General features: G+C 47.2%; 2 protein-coding genes and 1 long non-coding RNA gene across 5 annotated transcripts in view; 2 read left to right on the forward strand and 1 right to left on the reverse strand.

Annotated features, from left to right (window-relative positions):
- The window catches only part of LOC308486338 (uncharacterized protein), a 140,665-nt gene that overhangs the window by 39,901 nt on the left and 79,705 nt on the right, over nucleotides 1–21,059 (forward strand). The window lies entirely within an intron of this gene.
- LOC308486479 lies at nucleotides 3,758–6,787 on the reverse strand. Of its 2 annotated transcripts, none has more exons than XR_013991068.1 (3): nucleotides 5,358–6,787; nucleotides 4,833–5,042; nucleotides 3,758–4,706 (listed from the first exon to the last, which is right to left on the reverse strand). It is a non-coding gene; the product is annotated as an uncharacterized lncRNA (long non-coding RNA). The 2 variants fall into 2 exon arrangements; XR_013991069.1 differs by having other exon boundaries at nucleotides 3,762–5,042; nucleotides 5,358–5,697; nucleotides 5,793–6,787.
- On the forward strand, nucleotides 13,953–20,804 carry LOC308486432 (uncharacterized protein). 2 transcript variants are annotated; one of them, XM_081023276.1, is made up of 4 exons: nucleotides 13,953–14,104; nucleotides 15,254–15,431; nucleotides 16,612–16,750; nucleotides 18,419–20,804. In XM_081023276.1, the coding sequence occupies exon 4, from the start codon at nucleotides 18,627–18,629 to the stop codon at nucleotides 19,257–19,259; it is 633 nt and encodes a 210-aa protein (XP_080879402.1). In that variant the 5' UTR covers nucleotides 13,953–14,104; nucleotides 15,254–15,431; nucleotides 16,612–16,750; nucleotides 18,419–18,626; the 3' UTR covers nucleotides 19,260–20,804. The 2 variants fall into 2 exon arrangements, with proteins under 2 accessions (XP_080879402.1, XP_080879403.1); XM_081023277.1 differs by lacking the exon at nucleotides 15,254–15,431.

Consider the following 21,059-nt stretch of genomic DNA (forward strand, 5'->3'; position numbering starts at 1 on the left):
ACGGAGTGTGAAAAGAGTTTTGGTAATCGTAGATACCTTAGAGAACATCAACGGACTCACACAGAGGAGAAACCATATAAATGCGTGGAGTGTGGAAAAAGCTTCAGGCAGAGTGCACACCTTAGAAGACATCAACAGACTCATACAGGGGTGAAACCTTTTAAATGTATGGAGTGTGGAAAGAGCTTCCGTTGTAATACAAGCCTTAGATCACATCAACGGACTCACACAGGGGAGAAACCATTTAAATGTATGGAGTGTGGAAAGTCCTTCAGCTATAGCGGAAACCTGAGAATACATCAGCAGTCTCACATTGGTGAGAAACTATTTAAATGTATGGAATGAGGAAGGAGATTTGGTGATAATGGAAAGCTTAGAACACATCAACGGACACAAACAGGGGAGAAACCATTTCAGTGTATGGAGTGCAGAAAGGTCTTCAGTCAGAATGGATATCTGTATTTACACCAACGGACTCACACAGGGGGGAAACCATTTCAATGTATGGATTGTGAAAAGAATTTTAGTAATAGTGGATGCCTTAGGAACCATCAACAGAGTCACACGGGGAGAAACCATTTCAATGTATGACATGTGGAAAGGGCTTTAGTTGCACATCAACCCATCAACGGACTCACACGGGAGAAAACATTTAAAGGTATGGTGTACAGTAAATGCTTCAGTCAGAATGGAAATCTGAGAAAACATCAGCCGCACACACAGGGGAGAAACTATTTAAATGTATGGACTGTAGATGGAGTTTCAGTCTGAGTGGAAACCTTGATTTATGTCACCATACTCAAACAAGGTTATGCTTAAAATTCTACAAGGTAGGCTCAAGCAGTATGTGGACCGAGAACCCCCAGAAGTGCAAGCTGGATTTAGAAGAGGCAGAGGAACCAGAGACCAAATTGCAAACATGCGCTGGATTATGGAGAAAGCTAGAGAGTTCCAGAAAGACATCTATTTCTGCTTCATTGACTATGCAAAAGCCTTTGACTGTGTCAACCACAGCAAACTATGGCAAGTTCTTAAAGAAATGGGAGTGCCTGATCACCTCATCTGTCTCCTAAGAAATCTCTATGTGGGACAAAAACTACAGCTAGAACTGGATATGGAACAACTGATTGGTTCAAAATTGGAAAAGAAGTACGACAAGGCTATATATTGTCTCCCTGGTTATTTAACTTATATGCAGAATTCATCATGCGAAAGGCTGGGCTGGATGAATCCCTAGCCGGAATTAAGATTGCCAGAATAAATATCAACAACCTCAGATATGCAGATGACACAACCTTGATGGCAGAAAGTGAGGAGGAATTAAGGAACCTTTTAATGACGGTGAAAGAGGAGAGCGCAAAATATGGTCTGAAGCTCAACATCAAAAAAACAAAGATCATAGGCACTGGTCCCATCACCTCCTGGCAAATAGAAGGGGAAGAAATGGATGCAGTGAGAGATTTTACTTTCTTGGGCTCCATGATCACTACAGATGGTGACAGCAGCCACAAAATTAAAAGACGCCTGCTTCTTGGGAGAAAAGCAATGACAAACCTAGACAGCATCTTAAAAAGCAGAGACATCTCCTTGCCAACAAAGGTCCATATAGTTAAAGCTATGGTTTTCCCAGTAGTGATGTATGGAAGTGAGAGCTGGACCATAAAGAAGGCTGATCACCGAAGAATGGATGCTTTGGAATTCTGGCGCTGGAGGAGACTCTTGAGAGTCCCATGGACTGCAAGAAGATCAAACCTCTCCATTCTGAAGGAAATCAGTCCTGAGTGCTCACTGGAAGGACAGATCCTGAAGCTGAGGCGCCATTACTTTGGCCACCTCATGAGAAGAGAAGACTCCCTGGAAAAGACCATGATGTTGGGAAAGAGGGAGGGCACAAGGGGACGACAGAGGACGAGATGGTGGGACAGTGTAGGCAAAGCTACCAGCATGAGTTTGACCAAACTGTGGGAGGCAGTGAAAGACAGGAGTGCCTGGCGTGCTCTGAAGCTCAACATCAAAACCCATGAAGAGTTGGACACAGCTAAATGACTAAACAACAACAACAACAACTCACACAAAAGACAAACCATATAAATATCAGGAAAGTAGATAGAGGTTCACTCTTAGTGAAAGGTCAGAATCAACAGACTCATGGACAGGAAGAACTTTAAGAGTTGAAACCCTTCAAACGATCAACAAACTCAGAGGGGGGAAGCAGTTTAAATGAAAAAGACTGCAAAAAGTGCTTTATTTATAATGGAGTGATTAAGCAACATCCCGGGACTCTCACATGGGAGAACCCATTTAGATGTATGTAGTGTGGGATATCTTCCTCTCAGAGTCCACTCTCAGCAATGAACTCAGCAGGAAATCATTCCTAAAAGCATGAGGTATGTTTGATGTTCTGGTTTTTTTATGTATAACTATAATAATGAAATAATGAAGGGAACAACTCACAATCGTGAGTATAATTTTAGATGAAAGTACCTTTGGTTTTTGCACCAAACTCGCCCCCCCCCCCACCGCATGATCTCCAAGCACTGCTTCTTCACCAGAACGTCATCGCTGCCTCCTGCGCGTTCTGAACCCCATAGCTCCTGCTCTTTCTGGGGTTTGAGGAAGATAGCATTTTTCCATAGTCCCGGAAGTTTTGATTCAGTCATGCTACTCGGGAGTTTTCCTACCAGAGGACCACAGTGCTGTGGCTGCTGTAGTTGTCATGGATTGGCTGGGTGAAGGGGGGGGGAGGCACCAGCTGGGGGACCCACAAGGGAAGAAGACTCAGAGCCCAGGAACTGGTGGTGGGATGGCAATGAGCTGAAAGAGGGAGAAAAGGGAGCAGAGTGGGAGGGGAGGAAACAGGGTTTGGTGAGCAGGAAGAGTCTGGGGCAGAGAGCAGTTCAGGCTCAGAGGGAGGAGAGGAGGGGCCCAGGAGACCCAGAGAAGGCTTGCTGCTGAAGCATCCAGGGAGACTCCCCCTCCTGCTGCGACCAGCACATGCCTTTGCGTCTGGCGGTTAGAAGTCTTGGAATGTGGGGATCCCATTTTTCAACCAAAACCAAAACCCGCTAGCCTTTTCCTAGGTCTTTTCTGACCTGACAGTCGTTCGTCTTCTCTACGAAGGACTCTACAAAGCCCTTCTCCCCCTTTATCCCATGGGGTCCCAGCAACCTTTTCTGCCTCTAACACGCAATGGAAAAGAGTCCCTTTCCACTGGACGCCTGGCAGCCCAGTGCCCAATCCGGCTGCTCCAGAGAGAACGGAAAGGACCTGTAAACGCCCTTGCACTCTGACGTGCACCAGTCACTTCCTTCTGGATCTTGGTGCTGCCGGTGCAGCTGCATTCACGAGAAAAAGAGAAATTGGGAACTGAGCCCAAGTCCCCTGCTATGCAAACTGGCCACTTGGACCAGCCTTGGGGCGTCTTCCTTGGGAAAAAGGAAAAGTTTCAGATCTCAGGTTCCCCAACAGGGAATGAGAGCTTTGATTGGCGTTCTCCTCTTGCAGTTAATTGCCTCTCTAATTTGAGAACCCCAAGTCTCCCCCTCTGTGGGAGTCATAAAGCCAAGGCAGAGGCTTGTAAATACTGCAGGGTACCTCCGGACCTCGTGACCAGCACTCTGAGCTTTACAAGGTCTTGGAATGCAATGGCCTTCTATGGCATGGGTGCAATAAAAGCTTGACCGGATGAGGTAACGTGAGACATTGGAATGCAGCCATGAGGCTGGACAGAACAAAGGAGAATAAAATCGGAGGAGAGGGAGGAAGGAGCTTTTTTACCCTCCTGAAAATATTGCTGCCTTTGTGTGTGTTTTTCTTTGCCTTGCACCCCAAAATGATGGCTGGCTTCCATCAATTGGTTCCCACAAGTGGTGCCCCGTGTGAGGCAAACTTAAAAGTGTCAGGATACTTAAAGAAAAGAGGCAAAATTAAAGCAAACAGTCTGAGGCAGACTAAGAGGATTTTAAAAGAAACCATGAGAGGTTTTTCTATCCAAGCAGTGGATATCATCGGCTCACCACGCCCGGCAAGGGTTGCACAGCGCTGAAGCATCTTAGGATCCCTGGTGAGTCCGATCCCTTATTATTATTATTATTATTATTATATTGATGTTTGAAAAATGGGCAGCTCCTTGACTACTCCACAACAGAAGTTTTTAAAAGACTTAAAATTTCTCCTCTCCTCCAACAAATTGGAAGTTCCTGAGGGTGATTTGATACAGCTTATTCTGTGTATTGATGAACATTGTCCTTGGTTTCCTTTGAATGGAACATGTGAATTAAAACATTGGGACAAGATTGGTGAACATTTTCATGGGCTCCCCAGCAGTAGTGCTCGGATTTTAAATGCTTGGTGCAAGGTTCGATATGCTATGGGTTCTTTATCACCAAAAAATACCTCCCTGGCTGCATTGCCAACACAACCTCCAGCTTCCTTAATCCAGCCTGCTGTGTTAGAGTCTGCTGTGTTAGAGTCTGTTCCAATACTTGCTTTGCTGCCAGCAGCAGCTCCAGACCCCAAACCTCCAGACTACAGTTCCTCACCAGAGGACCCAATCCTGCAAAAATACAGTGGTCTGGCTGGAAATGACCCTGCTCTTTCAGCAGAACCAGCTACCCCTTTTCAACGTGCAGCCCTTGCCTGTTCCTTGTCTCTGGATACTATGGCATTCCCTGTTATTGTGCCCGCTGCTGGTGCTCCAGCAGGAACTCAAGCCCAACTGTTGGTTCCAGATGACATCAAGCTTTTGGCACGTACAGTTTTGCCCCCATCAGCTGGTGTATTGTTTGCTTATGAATGGGAAATCGCCTGTGGTGCTTATGCTCCTGCTTTACTGCAACAAGCAAGAGGAAATAATCCTAATTTTACCCTCGCAGATGTGATGGATGCTATGATGGGGCATGGCCCTTTTGCTCAGGCTTCAGTACAAGCCACACTGCTGCAGATCTTATTGAGGGATACTGCTCTTGCTGCTCAACAAGCAATGAGAAAAATCCCGGAACCCACCAGTATCCAGTCTAGGTGGGGTTCAATCAGACAAGAACCTAGAGAATCATATTCTTCCTTTATGGACAGGCTGATTACAGCAGTGAGTAGCCAAATTGAAAATCCTGAAGACAAACAAATAATTATCAAACAATTGGCCTTTGAAAATGCTAATGAGGATTGTAAAGTTGTATTGAGACTGATCATTCACAATCCTGCCACAGACACAGCAGCCATGCTTCGCATTTGTCAGTCTGTACGTACAGCAGCTCATCTGCTGGTGGCAGCGCAAAATAAAAACCAGCCTGTAGCCACCGATACAACGTTTCCAGCGTGGCAAACCAAGATCACCGATACCTCAGTGTGGGTAGAACGGTGGCCTCCACCAAAAGAAAAATCTGCAGCACCAGCTTGTTTCTGAACAGCTTATTTATGAACAATTGACTTTCGGCCACATTGAACCATCTTCATCCCACTGACCACAGCAGACAGGAACGGTTTGCTTTTATATTGCTAGTATATAACAATTTGCAGCCCACCCAGCGATGTCAGTGGATTGTCCTGCCTCACAGCATGTGGAACTCCCCTACACTTTGTCAGCATTTTATGGATGAAGCATCAAAACCTTTCCGCATGCGCCACCTAGAGGTGCTGAACACCAGCTGCATCTGACAGTATTTGCTACACCATTGTTGCCAACAGGAATTTTATATGCTCAAGACGGACAAGAAGAAGACTATCTGCATTATAGAATGGATACATTTACCTCATACCCCTCCAAAAAACATTTATTCCGTAATTGAATCCACATCAGACATTGTGATCAAAGGACGTTCACATGCTATAGCTTTGAGCGGTTTTGATGTTGCATCAATTTATTTGCCTTTTTCACAGACTGAACAGCAGCATTTATTGATCACAAATGCTGCCGTGCAAATTCCCTTGGCTGATTTTATAGGTGTCACCATTTTTAACCCCCCAAAGGATGACTGTTTGACATTTTTGACACAGGTCACCTATGTCTTGGCTATCCCCTTGTCTCTCACACCTCTCCCCTCTGCACTAACCCTTTTCACGGATGGAACAAGAAGTAGGGGGGTGGTGACATGGGAGGAGGGAGGAAAATGGAAATGTTATTTACCCCTCCACAGTCTTCTGCCCAGCGAGCTGAGCTAGCAGCTGTGATTCTTGCCTTTCAATCCTTTCCTACTCAAACTTTCAATCTTATTGTGGATACTCAGTATGTATATCGCCTTTTTGCTATTTTACCAGTATCTTATATAACTCCTTCCTTGGATTCTGACTTGTTTTCCTTGTTTTTTGCCCTGCAAGCTTTACTTCAGCACAGAGAGTTCCCTTATTATGTTGCACATCTTCGCTCCCACACATCGCACCCAGGGTATTTAGCAGAAGGCAATGCAAGAGCAGATGAAGCGTTGAAGAACATTTCTGCCTTTTCTCTCTTTTCTGATCCTGTACTATGTCATAACACCTTTCATCTCCCTGCGAAAGCATTGGCTAAGCAGTTTTCTATTCCTTTGGCCCAAGCTAGGGATATTGTGTCCCAAGGTGCTTCCTGTTCCCAAGGATGGCGTGCGGCCATGGCGAGCATCTTCAACCACGGAAGCGCCTTCCTAACCATTTGCCTTGCCTTGCCATCTTTTGCTGCACCGTTATACAAGGAAGAGAAGCAGACGACCCAGTCCAGTTGAAACCACCATATTTCACCTTATCAGCTGGCAAGCCGCTGTCATCAGAATCCTACTCTGGCTGGCAGCAACCACGGCTCAGCCACTCTCGAACTAGAAGACTTTTAGGGGAGAAAATTATCATAAGATATGGAGGAATAATATTTTTGTACAAGATATGATTATGTTTACCAGTTTATTGCATGCTTCTAAATGTTGGCTGTGTATGCCTGCCCCCATTTGTTTTCAAATTAAAGAGGGGAAAGAATCATGGGGCATATATCCAAACTGTCAATATACTTTGGAATTCATGTTTAATAGCTCTTGTTCTCTTACAGGAACATACAGTGACCAATCTCAGTGCTATAGGAGTGACACCAGTGCATGGCTAATAAACTAGAAAGGAAGCCTACCATGCAGCTTGGAATCAAAATTCTTATATTCTTGGCTTCCGGATGGAAGTTGGCTTCGACATTTATTGATTTTAGTGAGCATTCTAGTAGTTATTTGCATTATTTTGTGTTGCTATATACAATGTATTCCTTCTTTAATTTCTCTATGTACTGCATGGTTCTCCAGTCTCACAAGAGTCGCTTATCGCGCTCGACATAACCATATATATGGCTCTGATTAAAATATAAAGAAAGAGGGCATGTGGGAGTCATAAAGCCAAGGCAGAGGCTTGTAAATACTGCAGGGTACCTCCGGACCTCGTGACCAGCACTCTGAGCTTTACAAGGTCTTGGAATGCAATGGCCTTATATGGCATGGGTGCAATAAAAGCTTGACCGGATGAGGTAACGTGAGACATTGGAATGCAGCCATGCGGCTGGACAGAACAAAGGAGAATAAAATCGGAGGAGAGAGAGGAAGGAGCTTTTTTACCCTCCTGAAAATATTGCTGCCTTTGTGTGTGTTTTTCTTTGCCTTGCACCCCAAAATGACGGCTGGCTTCCGTCAATTGGTTCCCACACCCCTCCCCCTCCTATCTACCTCTTGCCAGGAAGGCTGGGAGTGAAGACCGTAAGCAAAAGAGACAGCCAAGGATGAGAATCTGGGTTGCTGGGTGTTTCAGAGAAGCCCGCCCACAATCTTCTCCATTCCTAGACTCACGTCCGCATGCGCTACTCCTGGCCATCCCGGGGTCTTTTGCTAGATTGATTTATGGCCGGCCTAGGGCTGAAAATAAACTACCAAAAAAACTAAATTACTGACAAAAAACCTCACAATTGAAGGGGGAAAAAGAACTTAAAAAAAAAAAACAGGCCTGGAAATTTTAAAAAAAGGTTAAATACCTAGGGATCTGGATTTCAAATAAAAGTTTAAATGTATATGAGGATAATTCTAGTAAAGTATGGAAAGAAATTTAAAAAAAAAATATGGAAAATGGAAACCTAGACCAAACTCCATCTCTCACTCTGGGGAAGAGTCTCGGTTGTGGAAATGAATATCCTCCCCAAAATGATTTTCTTATTCCAAACAATGCCCATTTTAGGAGGAATGAATTGTTTTAAGGAGTGGAAAAGGGAAATATCTAGATTTATATGGAGTGGAAAGAAACCGAGAATTAAACACCAGTTATTAACAAATCAAAAGGAGAGAGGAGGTTTTGCATTGCCAGATTTGGAATTCTACCATGCGGCGGCAGGATTGGTTTGGATAAAAGACATTATTACACTAAAAGATATGGACCTATTAGACTTGGAAGACCACGAGAATCGGTCTGGATGGCACGCTTCTTTAATATACGAAAAAGTGAAGGTCCACAGGGGATTTTTGAGCCATGTGATAAGAAAATCATAAAATAAAATCTGGAATAAATATAAAGGAATACTTGAGCCAAAAATACCCTTGTGGACATCACCAAGAGAAGCCATATACTCATGTTAGAATAGTTACAACTAGCAAAACTGATGAGAAGAGTTAGAGGAGTATTGAACCAGAAAATACTGGAGAAGGGAGAATATTTAAGGATTATATAAGATCATATTGCACCAACCACACCATATTAGCAGAACTTGAGTGATACTTGTAAACACAACAAATGCTGTTTGTGGAGTAGACTGGAACAATATTAAAGAATATAAAACTGTGGGGGGAAACAACGGCAGTATAAACAGTACCATGAGAATGATTGAAAGTCTCATTTTGTCAAAAGTCTTTTTTATTTAATTAGGAAGATTAAGTTTTTTTATGCACATAAATCTGCTTTTTCTGCTTTCCTTTTTCTGTATTTTCTTTCCTTTTTTCTTAATTGTTTTTTCTTAATTGTCTTTTTTGCAGTATGAGATTGTAAATTCTTTGTATATGTGTGTACGTAGTTTAAATCAATAAAGATTATGTTAAAAATAAATCAATTTGTGGCCGGCCTGATGAAGCGTTGCTTTCTCTGGTTAGCCCCGCTGGAACTCCACTTCTTTCCAGACCCTGGGGTGGTCTGGACTGGTGGCTGCTCCTGGCAAATGGCCTGGTGTGCGCTGGATCACCAGTCCTTCCGTGCCCCCAGAATTCGTCCAACCGAAGGTCCCATCTGGGGTGCCATCTGTTGTAAACAAAAGCTGCCCTTCTTCCCTTATGGGGGACAGAAGAGCCCTTTATAGAGTCCCTTGTAGGTTCTCCATCGGTAGGAAAAAACAACAGAGGCAACCAGAGAATATTGAGAGGCAAAGCAGCTAGTAAGCCTGATCTTGATTGATCTGTTGCAACAGGGTGCTCCCCTAACACGCAGGAAAGGAGGAGGACCCAGAACAAAGGTGTGCCTGCCTTTATATAGACATTTTAAATTCCCTGCCCTGGAGCTCCAGACCACCCCTCCATACATCATACATACATCACAGAAGGGGTGTAACCCCAGACCACCCCCCAGAAACATCATACCTACATCACAAAAAAGGTGGTCTACAACAGAAATTTGAATGTTGTTGTTTTTCCTGTCTGCCAGGTTATCTGATAATGCCTTATCTGATTCCCTTTACTGGTAGTCTGGCCATTCCTTTGAGATGGTGATTTCCCAATTCCTGAGACAATGGGAAGGTTCCCTCACCCGCTCCCTCCTTGCAGAGTAAACATTTGGTCAGTTTGGGAGTCAAAATGGTTTCAGGACGGTCTTCCTATGCTGCTCCAGACATGTGGTCCACATATCTATGAATGCGCTTGCTTGGTACATTTATGGACATTTATTATATATATGACCTTAAATTTTTTATTACATGATTCATCCAGACCAGCCTTTCACATGATGAATTCTGCATTTATGTTAAATAAGCAGGAAGACAATATACAGCCTTGTCGTACTCCTTTCCCAATTTTGAACCAATCAGTTGTTCCATATCCAGTTCTAACTGTAGCTTCTTGTCCCACATAGAGATTTCTCAGGAGACAGATGAGGTGATCAGGCACTCCCATTTCTTTAAGAACTTGCCATAGTTTGCTGTGGTCAACACAGTCAAAGGCTTTTGCATAGTCAATGAAGCAGAAGTAGATGTCTTTCTGGAACTCTCTAGCTTTCTCCATAATCCAGCGCAGGTTTGCAATTTGGTCTCTGCCTCTTCTAAATTTGGTTCCTCTGCCTCTTCAAAATCCAGCTTGCACTTCTGGGAGTTCTCAGTCCACATACTGCTTGAGCCTTCCTTGTAGCATTTTAAGCATAACCTTGCTAGCGTGTGAAATGAGTGCAATTGTACAGTAGGTAGAGCATTCTTTAGCACTGCCCTTCTTTGGGATTTTTCTTGGTGAGGTTGATGGACTTCCATTTCATGATGGACTTCTTTGGGATTGGGATTCATGTGTTGCAATCATTCAGTTTGTACAAACACGACACTCACACACGACATAGGCAACACTTCTGTTATAAATTCATAGAAAATCAGCCGTACATCGGATCTGCACCGTTCGACTTTTATTTTGCACCATGAGGGAAGGACTATCAAAGGGGGGAGACTTGACACAAGGCAGCCAACACGTCCTCAGTGAGCCCTACCCAGTTGGCATGCCAACCTTGATGGTCCTAGACAGAAGATCATTCCACTCACAAAGGACCTGCATATGGAAGTGGATTCAGTACGGACTGAAACACAGGACAGTGACCAGCCCTTCCCTCTGGGGGCAGGAAACAGGGAACTCCTCTTTGTCCTCAGGAACGTAATCATGGGGAGGGGAAAGAAGGAACCGGACAGGTGACAAGACCCTCAGGTTACCACCACAACTCCTCCTCCTTCAAAGAAGTCACACTTCTCTGAAGTCTCTCAGCCCCACTCACCTTACAGAGTGTTTGTTGTGGGGGAGGAAGGGAAAGGAGAATGTTAGCCACTTTGAGACTCCTTTGGGTAGTGATAAAGCGGGATATCAAATCCAAACTCCTCTTCTTCTTCTTCCTGAACCTCTTTGTGATGTGTCAATGATGTAGTCATGATGGAGTCTTGGGGGTGTAGCATGGGGGATTAGCAGCTAATAAAAGTTGGGGTCTTCTTTTGTTGGGGGCTTCCATCTTGTTCCACCTGGTGGCAGGTGGGAGTCCTGTGGCGACAGTCTTCAATCAAGACCAAGCCTACTGGCTGCTCTTTTGCTCTGGTATTCCTGGCTGGTCTCCTTGTTTCTTGTCCAAGGGAGCCCTCAGATTTCTCCCTTAAGACATGGAATCTGCTTCTTGCTACAATTGTATCGGCTGCTTTTCTGAGCCTCTTGGCTGTTGTGCAGGGACGGTGCCTGTGTCTGTTAACGGAAAAATCTGAGGGCTCCCTTGGACAAAAAGAAAGACACCAACCAGGATAACTTGGAGCAAAAGAGCAACCTGTAGGCTTGGCCTTTATTGATCTGTTGCAACAAGGTGCTCCCCTCACTTGCAGGAGAGAGGAAAGACCCAGAAAAATGCTGTGCAAGGGCTTATAAAGACTTTTGAAATTGCCACCCTGTAGATCAGTGTTTCCCAACCTTTTTTGGGCAAAGGCACACTTGTTTCATGAAAAAAATCTCGAGGCACACCACCATGCCAGATGGGGAAAGGTCACTTTTTACTTATGTAAAAAAAAATAAAAAAATAGTAACAGCATAGAAGGTAATGGTTATCTCTTTGATGTCTGATGGAAGGGCATTCCACAGGGCGGGCGCCACTACCGAGAAGGCCCTCTGCCTGGTTCCCTGTAACCTCACTTTTCACAGTGAGGGAACTGCCAGAAGGCCCTTGGCACTGGATCTCAGTGTCTGGGCTGAACGATGGTGGCGGAGACGCTACTTCAGGTATACTGGACCGAAACCGCTTAGGGCTTTAAAGGTCAGCACCAACACTTTGAATTGTGCTCGGAAAGGTACTGGGAACCAATGTAGGTCTTTCAAGACTGTCGTTACGTGGTCTCGGCGGCAGGTAGCAGCGCTCACAGCTTACGGACTGCACCGTGTAACAGGTGTCTGGCCCAGCAGCCTAAGGCGGACAAGCCACTGAAACAGGCATTCAGAATCCATTCATTTCATAAAACCTGCAGGGCTCAATCTCTGTGTTTGTGTATGTGTGTGTTTCTGTTTTGCCCAAGGGTCTGGGGGTGGGAGAGAGCTCTTTAGCATGATGCTTTTAAAACAATTAAATTATCAACAAACAAACCTGATGATACGAATAGCAACGTCAGGTGCTACGGGGGGGGGGGGGGGAGAAGGGGGCCTACTCGGAAGTAAATACTGCGTCCAGGCGCAATTAGCGCTGATTTAAGGTGCGCCAAGACTGCCTAAAAACCTCACCAAAGATATGCAACAAAGCGCTTCGTTGCAGAGGGGAGAGTTTGTGCACCGTGGAGGCTGGAGGGCTTCTATTCTACATGCGGGGGTTGGGGGGGGGGCGAGGAAAATGTGCTCCGTGGGGGGGCGGAGAAGGCAAGAAAAGGAGCTGAGCTCTAACTATAGGCTCCCATGCTTGAGCACGCCCGACTCGGTGGGGCGGACCACCCTCTCTCCTGGAGGAGGAGGAGGAAGAGGAGGAGGAGATTCCCATCCACGGCGTGGCCTCCCGCGCTCCTGAACGGGAAATCTCTGCAGCCCAAGACTCTCCGCGAGGCAGCTCCTCCCTTCCTGCCTTGAGCCGCCGCCAGCCGCGCCCCCCTCCCCAGTTATCTGCTGCCTGCCAAGCCCCGCCCCTCTTCATTGTCCTCCCCTTCTGTTTATTCCCCTTCCTCCATCCCTCGCTTTTTTTCCTCTCTTTCCTTTTTTAAAAAAAATATTTTCTCTTCCCCTTCTTTTTTTCCACCCTTTCTTTTTTCTCTTTCTCCCCCCCCCCTCCCCGCCCTCCTGGGTTAAAGGATTTGAGCAATGGGTCTGGAGGTGGAGCTCGTCGGAGGATTAGCCCGACTCGCCCGCCTCCCTCCCACGGCACACTAGGCAACGTCCGGCGGCACACTAGTGTGCCGCGGAACACCGGTTGGGAAACACTGCTGTAGATCAAGACCACCCCCAGAAACATCATACATACATCACAGAAAGGAGGGGTTGAGGGAGGGGTGGTGGAGGTAACCTGAGTGTCCTGTCACCTGGCTGGTTCCCCCTTCCCCCCTCCCCATGAGTACTTTCCAGGTGACAGAGGGGAGTTTGCAGTTTCCTGCCCCCTGAGGGAAGAGCTGATTATTGTCCTTTGTTCCAGTCCGTGCTGAATCCACTCCCATATGCAAGTTCTTTGTGATCTTGATGGTCTTCTGTCTAGGACCATCAGGGTTGGCATAGCAACTGGGCAGGGCTCCTGTGGATGTGCTGGGATGGTGAAGGGATTATGGCTGGCCTGTATCAAACCTTCCCCATTTTGTAGTCCTTCCTTCATGGAGCCAAATAAAAGTGGAACAGTGCAAATCCGATGTATGGTTCATTTTTCTATGAATTTATGACAGAACCGTTGTGTATGTAGTGTGTGAGTGTGTGTGAAGTTTGTAGAAACTGAATGATTGGGGGGGGGTTCCTGCTACAGTGTCCACGGTCATTGTCCTGGCCTTAGTCAGAGGCTGGGGAGGGGAGCTGGGATTGGGGGGGGGGTCGTTTAGCTGCCCCCCGTTCCTGGTTTGAACAGCACCAAGACCTAAAACACGGAGGGATCTAAGCTCGTGGGGTGGGGGAGGGGAGGATGTTGCAATGCAAACCTTGTAGGAGGGACGGGACCCACTTTGCAGCTGGATCTCCGGGACCTTCTCCTCCCCCCCTCAATTCTTTCCCTCCCCTCCCGGCACATCCTCCTCTCACCCCGCCCCCACAACCCCAGATCCCGCCCCCAAACATCCCACCCCTTCCTCTTCCTCCTCCCCTCCCAAACTGCCTGCTTCTTCCGGAAGTGGAGCTTCCACTCCGGATTGCTGCTCCGCCCCGTGGCTCTAGGGGGGGGGCGCTTTCGGGAAGGGGAGGGAGGAGGCAGGGGACCCCCCCCCCCGTGGATGTTGCAGGAAAGGAGAATCGGGAGCGAGGAGAAAGAGGTAAAGGGGTCGCGGGGGGGGGAGGGGAGAAAAGGACCCAGAGACCCCCGCCAGCTCCCCCCAAGCGCCTTCCGTGGGGCCTGGATCCCGGCACGCGTGCTGCGAAGGGGCGGAGATGGGGCGCCCACCCACGAGGACTCCCTGGCCCCGTTTCCCCCGCACAGGCATCCCTGGGGCGCGGAGAGAAGCCAGGAGAGAGACCCCCCCTGTCCCCCCTTGCTCGTCTTGGGGGGCAATAGGGACGGAGAGATGGGTTGCGCCTGGCGAGGGGTGAGCCAAGGGGGCTCTGGGTGCAGGGGAGACTCAGGGATGGGGGGGCAAGGGCGGGGGGAGGAGGCGGGAGGAGACGAGGACCCAGAGACCCCGCCAGCTCCCCAAATCGCCTTCCGTGGGGCCTGGATCCCGCCACGCGTGCTGCGAAGGGAGCTTTCCTCGCAGGGCGGACCCCTCGCCCCGTTTCCCAGGCTGCGCGCGTCCCATGAAAGGGTTAAGGGGCGCGAGAGACGCCTGGATAGAGACCCCCCAGTCCCTCCCTTGCTCCTGTTCGGGGGGGGGCCCCTAGGATGGAGAGATGGGGCGCGCAGGGCGAGGTGTCAGTCGCGCTAGAGTGCAGGGGAAACTGCGGGAGAGAGGGAGGGGGAAGGGAAGAGGAGCACTGGGGGGGGGGGAGATAGGAAGACCAAATTTTTTGGGGGGCGTCTCAATCATGGCTTCCTTGGGCAATCTTCGAAGGGGCCGCCTTGGCTTCTCCCTCAAGCACAGGAATGCCCCCCCTTCAAGGCGACCAGAGAGGGATCCCTGGAAAGTGGGGGGTCCTGTCTCCTCACCCTTCTTTCCTGCAATCTCCATCCTCTTCCGACCCCATAAGTCCCTGCCCTGTCCGGACGCAGCACTTCTGCCCAGTCCAACCATTGGTCCCCTGGAGAGGAGAGGAAATCCCCAGAGAAAGAGGGGAGAGGAGGGGCCTTCTCAGAAGCGGCTCTTGGTTTCCATAATCCCACCCAGGAAGCAGCCAGAAACCTTTTCCTCTCTCTCAGGCCAATGTACACCTGTCATCAGAAACAGGGGTGCAGAGTCCATGGAATGGCTCTCAGAATTGATACAGAAGTTGCACCTCAAAAGCATTTCCGTTCCTCTTATTCTTTGAAGGCAATGTCAGAGTGACTGACAAGCTGAGATACAATCCTTCAGCATCCGATGACAGTGACTGCATGGATCTTCCCAGTCAAAGGACCCATTTTCAGGATAGACAGTGCCTGGGGCTGGAGGCTCTACACACCGGGTGTGCCTGTGCAGGCCAAAGACTGCCAGTGTTAGCACAGGTGAGGTGTGTGTCATTCCCAAATTTACAGACTGTATGTGAATGAGAGTTTGTGGGTGGGATTATAATTTACGGCAACCCTGTGATTTTCTCTGCCCATAACATTTCGTAAGCTAATATTGCAGTAAAAATTCCAAAATAACTACAAAAAATTACAAGATAATAATAATAGTACAGTGGTACGTCGGGTTAAGAAGTGAATTCGTTCTGGAGGTCCGTTCTTAACCTGAAACTGTTCTTAACCTGAAGCACCACTTTAGCTAATGGGGCCACCACGCCGCTGGAGCACGATTTCTGTCCTCATCCTGAAGCAAAGTTCTTAACTAAAAGTACTATTTCTTGGTTAGCAGAGTCTGTAACCTGAAGCTCCTGTAACCCGAGGTACCACTCTAGACGTTATAGTATTAGTATTTTCCCCCAGCCACTCTGGGCAGCTTCCAGTACATATAGTTAAAGGTAAAGGGACCCCTGACCATTAGGTCCAGTCGTGGCCAACTCTGGGGTTGCAGCACTCATCTCGCTTTATTGGCTGAGGGAGCTTGCGTACAGCTTCCGGGTCATGTGGCCAGCATGACTAAGCCGCTTCTGGCAAACCAGAGCAGCGCACGGAAATGCCGTTTACCTTCCCGCCGGAGCGGTACCTACCGTATTTTTCGCTCTATAAGACACACCTAGTTTTGGGGGGAGGAATCCAAGAAAAAAAGATTTTTGAATCCCAGAAGCCAGAACAGCAAGAGGAATCTGGCTTCTGGGATACTGTGTGGCTGTTCTGGCTTCTGGGATAACAGCGCCAAGGGCAGCAGGATGAAGAGGCTAAGGCAGAAGCCAGAACAGGCGCCTCGCTGAAGGGGCGCTGCACAGTTCTCCCTCTTTGCGCAGCCGGAGACTGATAAGCATAACAGGATCCAAAAATAGCAAAAATGTAACTCTGACTTAGCATTCCAAAACAGCACTCAAGTAAGAAACAGACAAGCATAGTAGAGTAATATCAGAATATGAAGTGGGAGCAGGCGCATTTCAATACTGTAATTTATATATAATTCAATGTCAGAGTAACCCTGGGACTAGATAACAAGCCTCCAGGTGGACGTGCCCCATCTGCCCTTCACTTTCCTCTTCCGCACGGGCAGAATCTGCCTTCTGGACTGTGGGATTCACGGTTGTTCTCCTCCTCTCCATCCACCAGGGCTTGACTTCAGGTGCAGCAGAATTCCCCAGCCCCCCAAGGATTTGAGACCCATCAGCTTTCCTCACCTGGTTTAGCCGGCCGGTTGAAGCCTTTGCTTGAACCCCTGTTGCATGCTGACAGCTTCTGGAAGCCACAGGTGAGAGCTGAGTGCAGGGTGGGGACCAAGGGTGGAAAAATGACCCCAGAAGGTGTAGGACATGTCCCCCACCAAAGGAACTACTGCTCCCCAACACCCCATGACGATCTAGATTCAGGTAGGTAGCCGTATTGGTCTGAAGCACTTGAAATAAAAAATTAAAAAATAGTCCAGTAGCACCTTAGAGACCAGCTAATTTTGTTCTAGGTATAAGCTTTTGTGTGCATGCACACTTCTTCAGATACACTGACACAGATGTCACCAGACCCTTGTATATCGTGGGAGGCTGGGTTGGGGTTTTTCTCAGAAAGGTACTCCTACTACCATCTCACACTACCCTTCACTATATGAAGAAGTGTGCATGCACACGAAAGCTTATACCTAGAAAATCTTAGTTGGTCCCTAAGCTGCTGCTGTTGTTGTTGTTGTTTATTCGTTTAGTCGTGTCCGACTCTTCGTGACCCCCTGGACCAGAGCACGCCAGGCACTCCTGTCTTCTACTGCCTCCCGCAGTTTGGTCAAACTCATGCTGGTAGCTTCGAGAACACTGTCCAACCATCTCGTCTTCCGTTGTCTCCTTCTCCTTGTGCCCTCCATCTTTCCCAACATCAGGGTCTTTTCCAGGGAGTCTTCTCTTCACATGAGGTGGCCAGAGTCTTGGAGCCTCAGCTTCAGGATCTGTCCTTCCAGTGAGCACTCAGGACTGATTTCCTTCAGAATGGATAGGTTTGATCTTCTTGCAGTCCATGGGACTCTCAAGAGTCTCCTCCAGCACCATAATTCAAAGCATCCATTCTTTTGCGATAAGCCTTCTTTATGGTCCAGCTCTCACTTCCATACATCACTACTGGAAAAACCATAGCTTTAACTATACGGACCTTTGTTGGCAAGGTGAGGTCTCTGCTTTTTAAGATGCTGTCTAGGTTTCTCATTGCTTTTCTCCCAGGACCCTAAGGTGCTACTGGACTATTTTTGTTAATTTTTTACTTCAACTGTGTCAGACCAAAAAGGCTACCTACCATGAATATCCTGCCTTTCAGTGCCAGATTAGGATAGTCCTCTGTCAGAAGACAAGCACAGGATCAGGCAGCACATCATCATTATAAAGAACCATTGGTGTGGGTGTTTCTGTCTGGGATTCCCATGTGCCATCTGCTTTCCTTCTGCTTCTCCTGCTCTCTCCATGCAATGCAAGGCATGTAGACAGAGGTCCATCTCCCAGAACAGGAGCTTCCCTGAGCACCCATTCAGCTGACCCCAAGCACCAAGCCTTGTCACTAGTTCTCTGACTGACCCAGACCACAGTCCCCAGAAAAGACGTAGACCTGGCTCTCCCAAAATGGTCCATATGGACCTCCTGAGGTCAGTGGGACTGTGCAGGTGATTCATGAAGATCTAGAGGTGGAAACGGGGGCAGCCACTTGATTTGAAAGGCAGTCTCAGAGGACAACAGTATTCCAAGATCATGCTGTGTTATTAAAGATGATTGAGGATTATGAAAGGTTGCTGATGCATTACTACCATTTGACACCTTACCATTTTCATTTCCTAAAAATTGGGAACATGGGTAGGACATGGGAGAATGTAGGAGATGTTTAAATAGGAGAAGGTGCTAATGGCGGTTGATGGGCCCTTTTTTCTGTGTTGTCTTTCCTGAAACCCAAACAGGATTTCCTTTCTGCCCGCTCTGAAAAAGGTGATGGAGAAGACAGAATTGCAGGGGACAGGGCACCTTTCATTTCATTAGGAATAGCCATTAAAATGTGTGAAATGTGGAATATGCTTCACTGAATGAGCACACATAGTTCACATCAACGAACAGAAAAAGGAAAGAACCCATTTAAAGGTATCGAGTGCGGAAAGAGCTTGTGTTTCAATGCAAAACTTAGAAGACACCAGTGGACTCACACAGAGAGAAAACTCACACAGAGAGTATGGGAAGAACTTCAGTCAGAGTGGAAACCTTAAATTGCACAAACGGACTCACACAGGGGGGAAACCATATGAATGTATGGAGTGTGGAAAGGAATTTAGTAATAGTGGAAACCTTGGAAGACATCAACGGGAACACATAGGGGAGAAACTTTATAAATGTATTGAGTGTGGAAAGAGTTTTAGTGATAATGGAAAACTTAGAAGACATCAATGGACTCACACAGAGGAGAAACCATTTAAATGTATAAAGTTTGGAAACGTCTACAGTCAGAGTGGACACCTGAGAAGACATCAACGTACTCACACAGAGGAGAAACCATTTAAATGTATGGAGTGTGGAAAGAGCTTTAGTGATAGTGCAAGCCTTAGCAGACATCAACAGACTCACACAGGGATGAAACCTTTTAAATGTATGGAGTGTGGAAAGAGCTTCAGTTATAGTGGAAACCTTAGAAGACATCAACATGCTCACATCGGTAAGAAACAATTTAAATGTATGGAGTGCGGAAAGAGCTTTAGTGATAATGGAAAACTTAGAACTCATCAACGGACTCACACGGAAGAAACCATTTAAAAGTATGGAGTAAATACTAAATGATTCACTCTGAGTGGAAATCTGAGAAAACATCAGCAGACACACAGGGGAGAAACCATTTAAAGGTATGGACTGTAGAAGGAGCTTCAGTCAGAGTGGAAGCCTTGATTTATGTCAACAAACTCACACAAAAGACAACCCATATAAATATCAGGAAATTAGATAGAGGTTCACTCTTAGTGGAAGTTCAAAATCAACAGACTCATGGACAGGAGAAGCAGTTTAAATGAAAAGACTGCAAAAAGTGCTTTATTTATATTGGAGTGATTAAGAAACATCTAGGGACTCTCACATGGGAGAACCCATTTAGATGTATGGAGTGTGGGACGCCTTCCTCTCAGAGTCCGCCCTGAGCAATGAATTCAGCAGGAAATCATTCCTAAAAGCATGAGGTATATTTGATGTTCTGGTGTTTATATGTTAAACTGTATAATAATGAAATAATGAAGGCAACATCTCACAATCATGAGTATAATTTTAGATGAAAGTACCTTTGGTTTTTGCACCAAACTCTGTCACCCCCCCACCGCATGATCTCCAAGCACTGCTTCTTCACCAGAACTTCATCGCTGCCTCCTGCCCTGCGCGTTCTGAAGAAAACTTGAAATACTGAAATTGAATGGGAGATTTCCCCCAAGCCTAATTTCAAGAGGGGAAAGGAGGGGCTGCAGGTACCAGGGAAATCTCCTGGGGGGGGGGTCATCTTCACTCATGAACCCCATGGGGCAACCAAAGAGCTCCTGCTTATTCCAGGGTTTGGGAAAGAGTGTATTTTTCCATAGTCCCAGAAGTCTTGCTTTAATCATGCTACTCGGGAGTTTTCCTACCAGAGGACCACAGTGCTGTGGCTGCTGTTGTTGTCATGGACTGGCTGGTGGGGGGAGGCACCAGCTGGGGGACTCACAAGGGAAGAAGGCTCAGAGCCCAGGGACTTGTGGTGCGATGGCAATAAGCCGAAAGAGGGAAAAAGGGGAGCAGACCGGAAGGGGAGATGCAGTATGAGATTCCAAATTCTTTGTATATGTGTGTAATTTAAATCAATAAAGATTATTTTAAAAAATAAATAAATTTGTGGCCGGCCTGATCAAGCGTTGCTTCCTCTGGTTAGCCCCGCTGGAACTCCAGGTCTTTCCAGACCCTGGGGTCACTAGAGGACTGGTGGCTCCTCCTGGCAAATGGCCTGGTGCGCGCTGTATCACCAGTCCTTCCTTGCCCCCAGAATCTGGGCAACCGAAGGTTCCATCTGGGGTGCCATCTGTTGTAAACAAAAGCTGCCCTTCTTCCCTTATGGGGGACACAAGAGCCCTTTATAGAGTCCCTTGTGGGTTCTCCATCGGTAGGAGGAAATAACAGAGACATCCAGAGACTATTGAGAAGCAAAGCAGCTAGTAAGCCTGATCTTTATTGATCTGCTGCAACAGGGTGCTCCCCTGAGGAGGACCCCCAACCAAGGTGTGCCAGCCCTTATATAGACATTTTAAATTCCCTGACCTGGAGCTCCAGACCACCCCTGCATTCATCACAGGAGGGGCGTAACCCCAGACCACCCCCCCACAAACATCATACCTACATCACAGAAAAGGCGGTCCACAACAGAAATGTGAATGTTGTTGTTTTTCCTGTCTGCCAGGTTATCTGATAATGGCTTATCTGATTCCCTTTCCTGGTAGTCTGGCCATTCCTTTGAGATCGTGATTACCCAATTCCTGAGACAATGGGAAGGTTCCCTCACCCGCTCCCTCCTTGCAGAGAAAACATTTGGTCAGTTTGGGAGTCTAA

The sequence above is a fragment of the Podarcis pityusensis genome (genome assembly GCF_964106645.2).
Source record: "Podarcis pityusensis genome assembly, chromosome: 10".
Lineage (NCBI taxonomy): Eukaryota > Metazoa > Chordata > Lepidosauria > Squamata > Lacertidae > Podarcis > Podarcis pityusensis.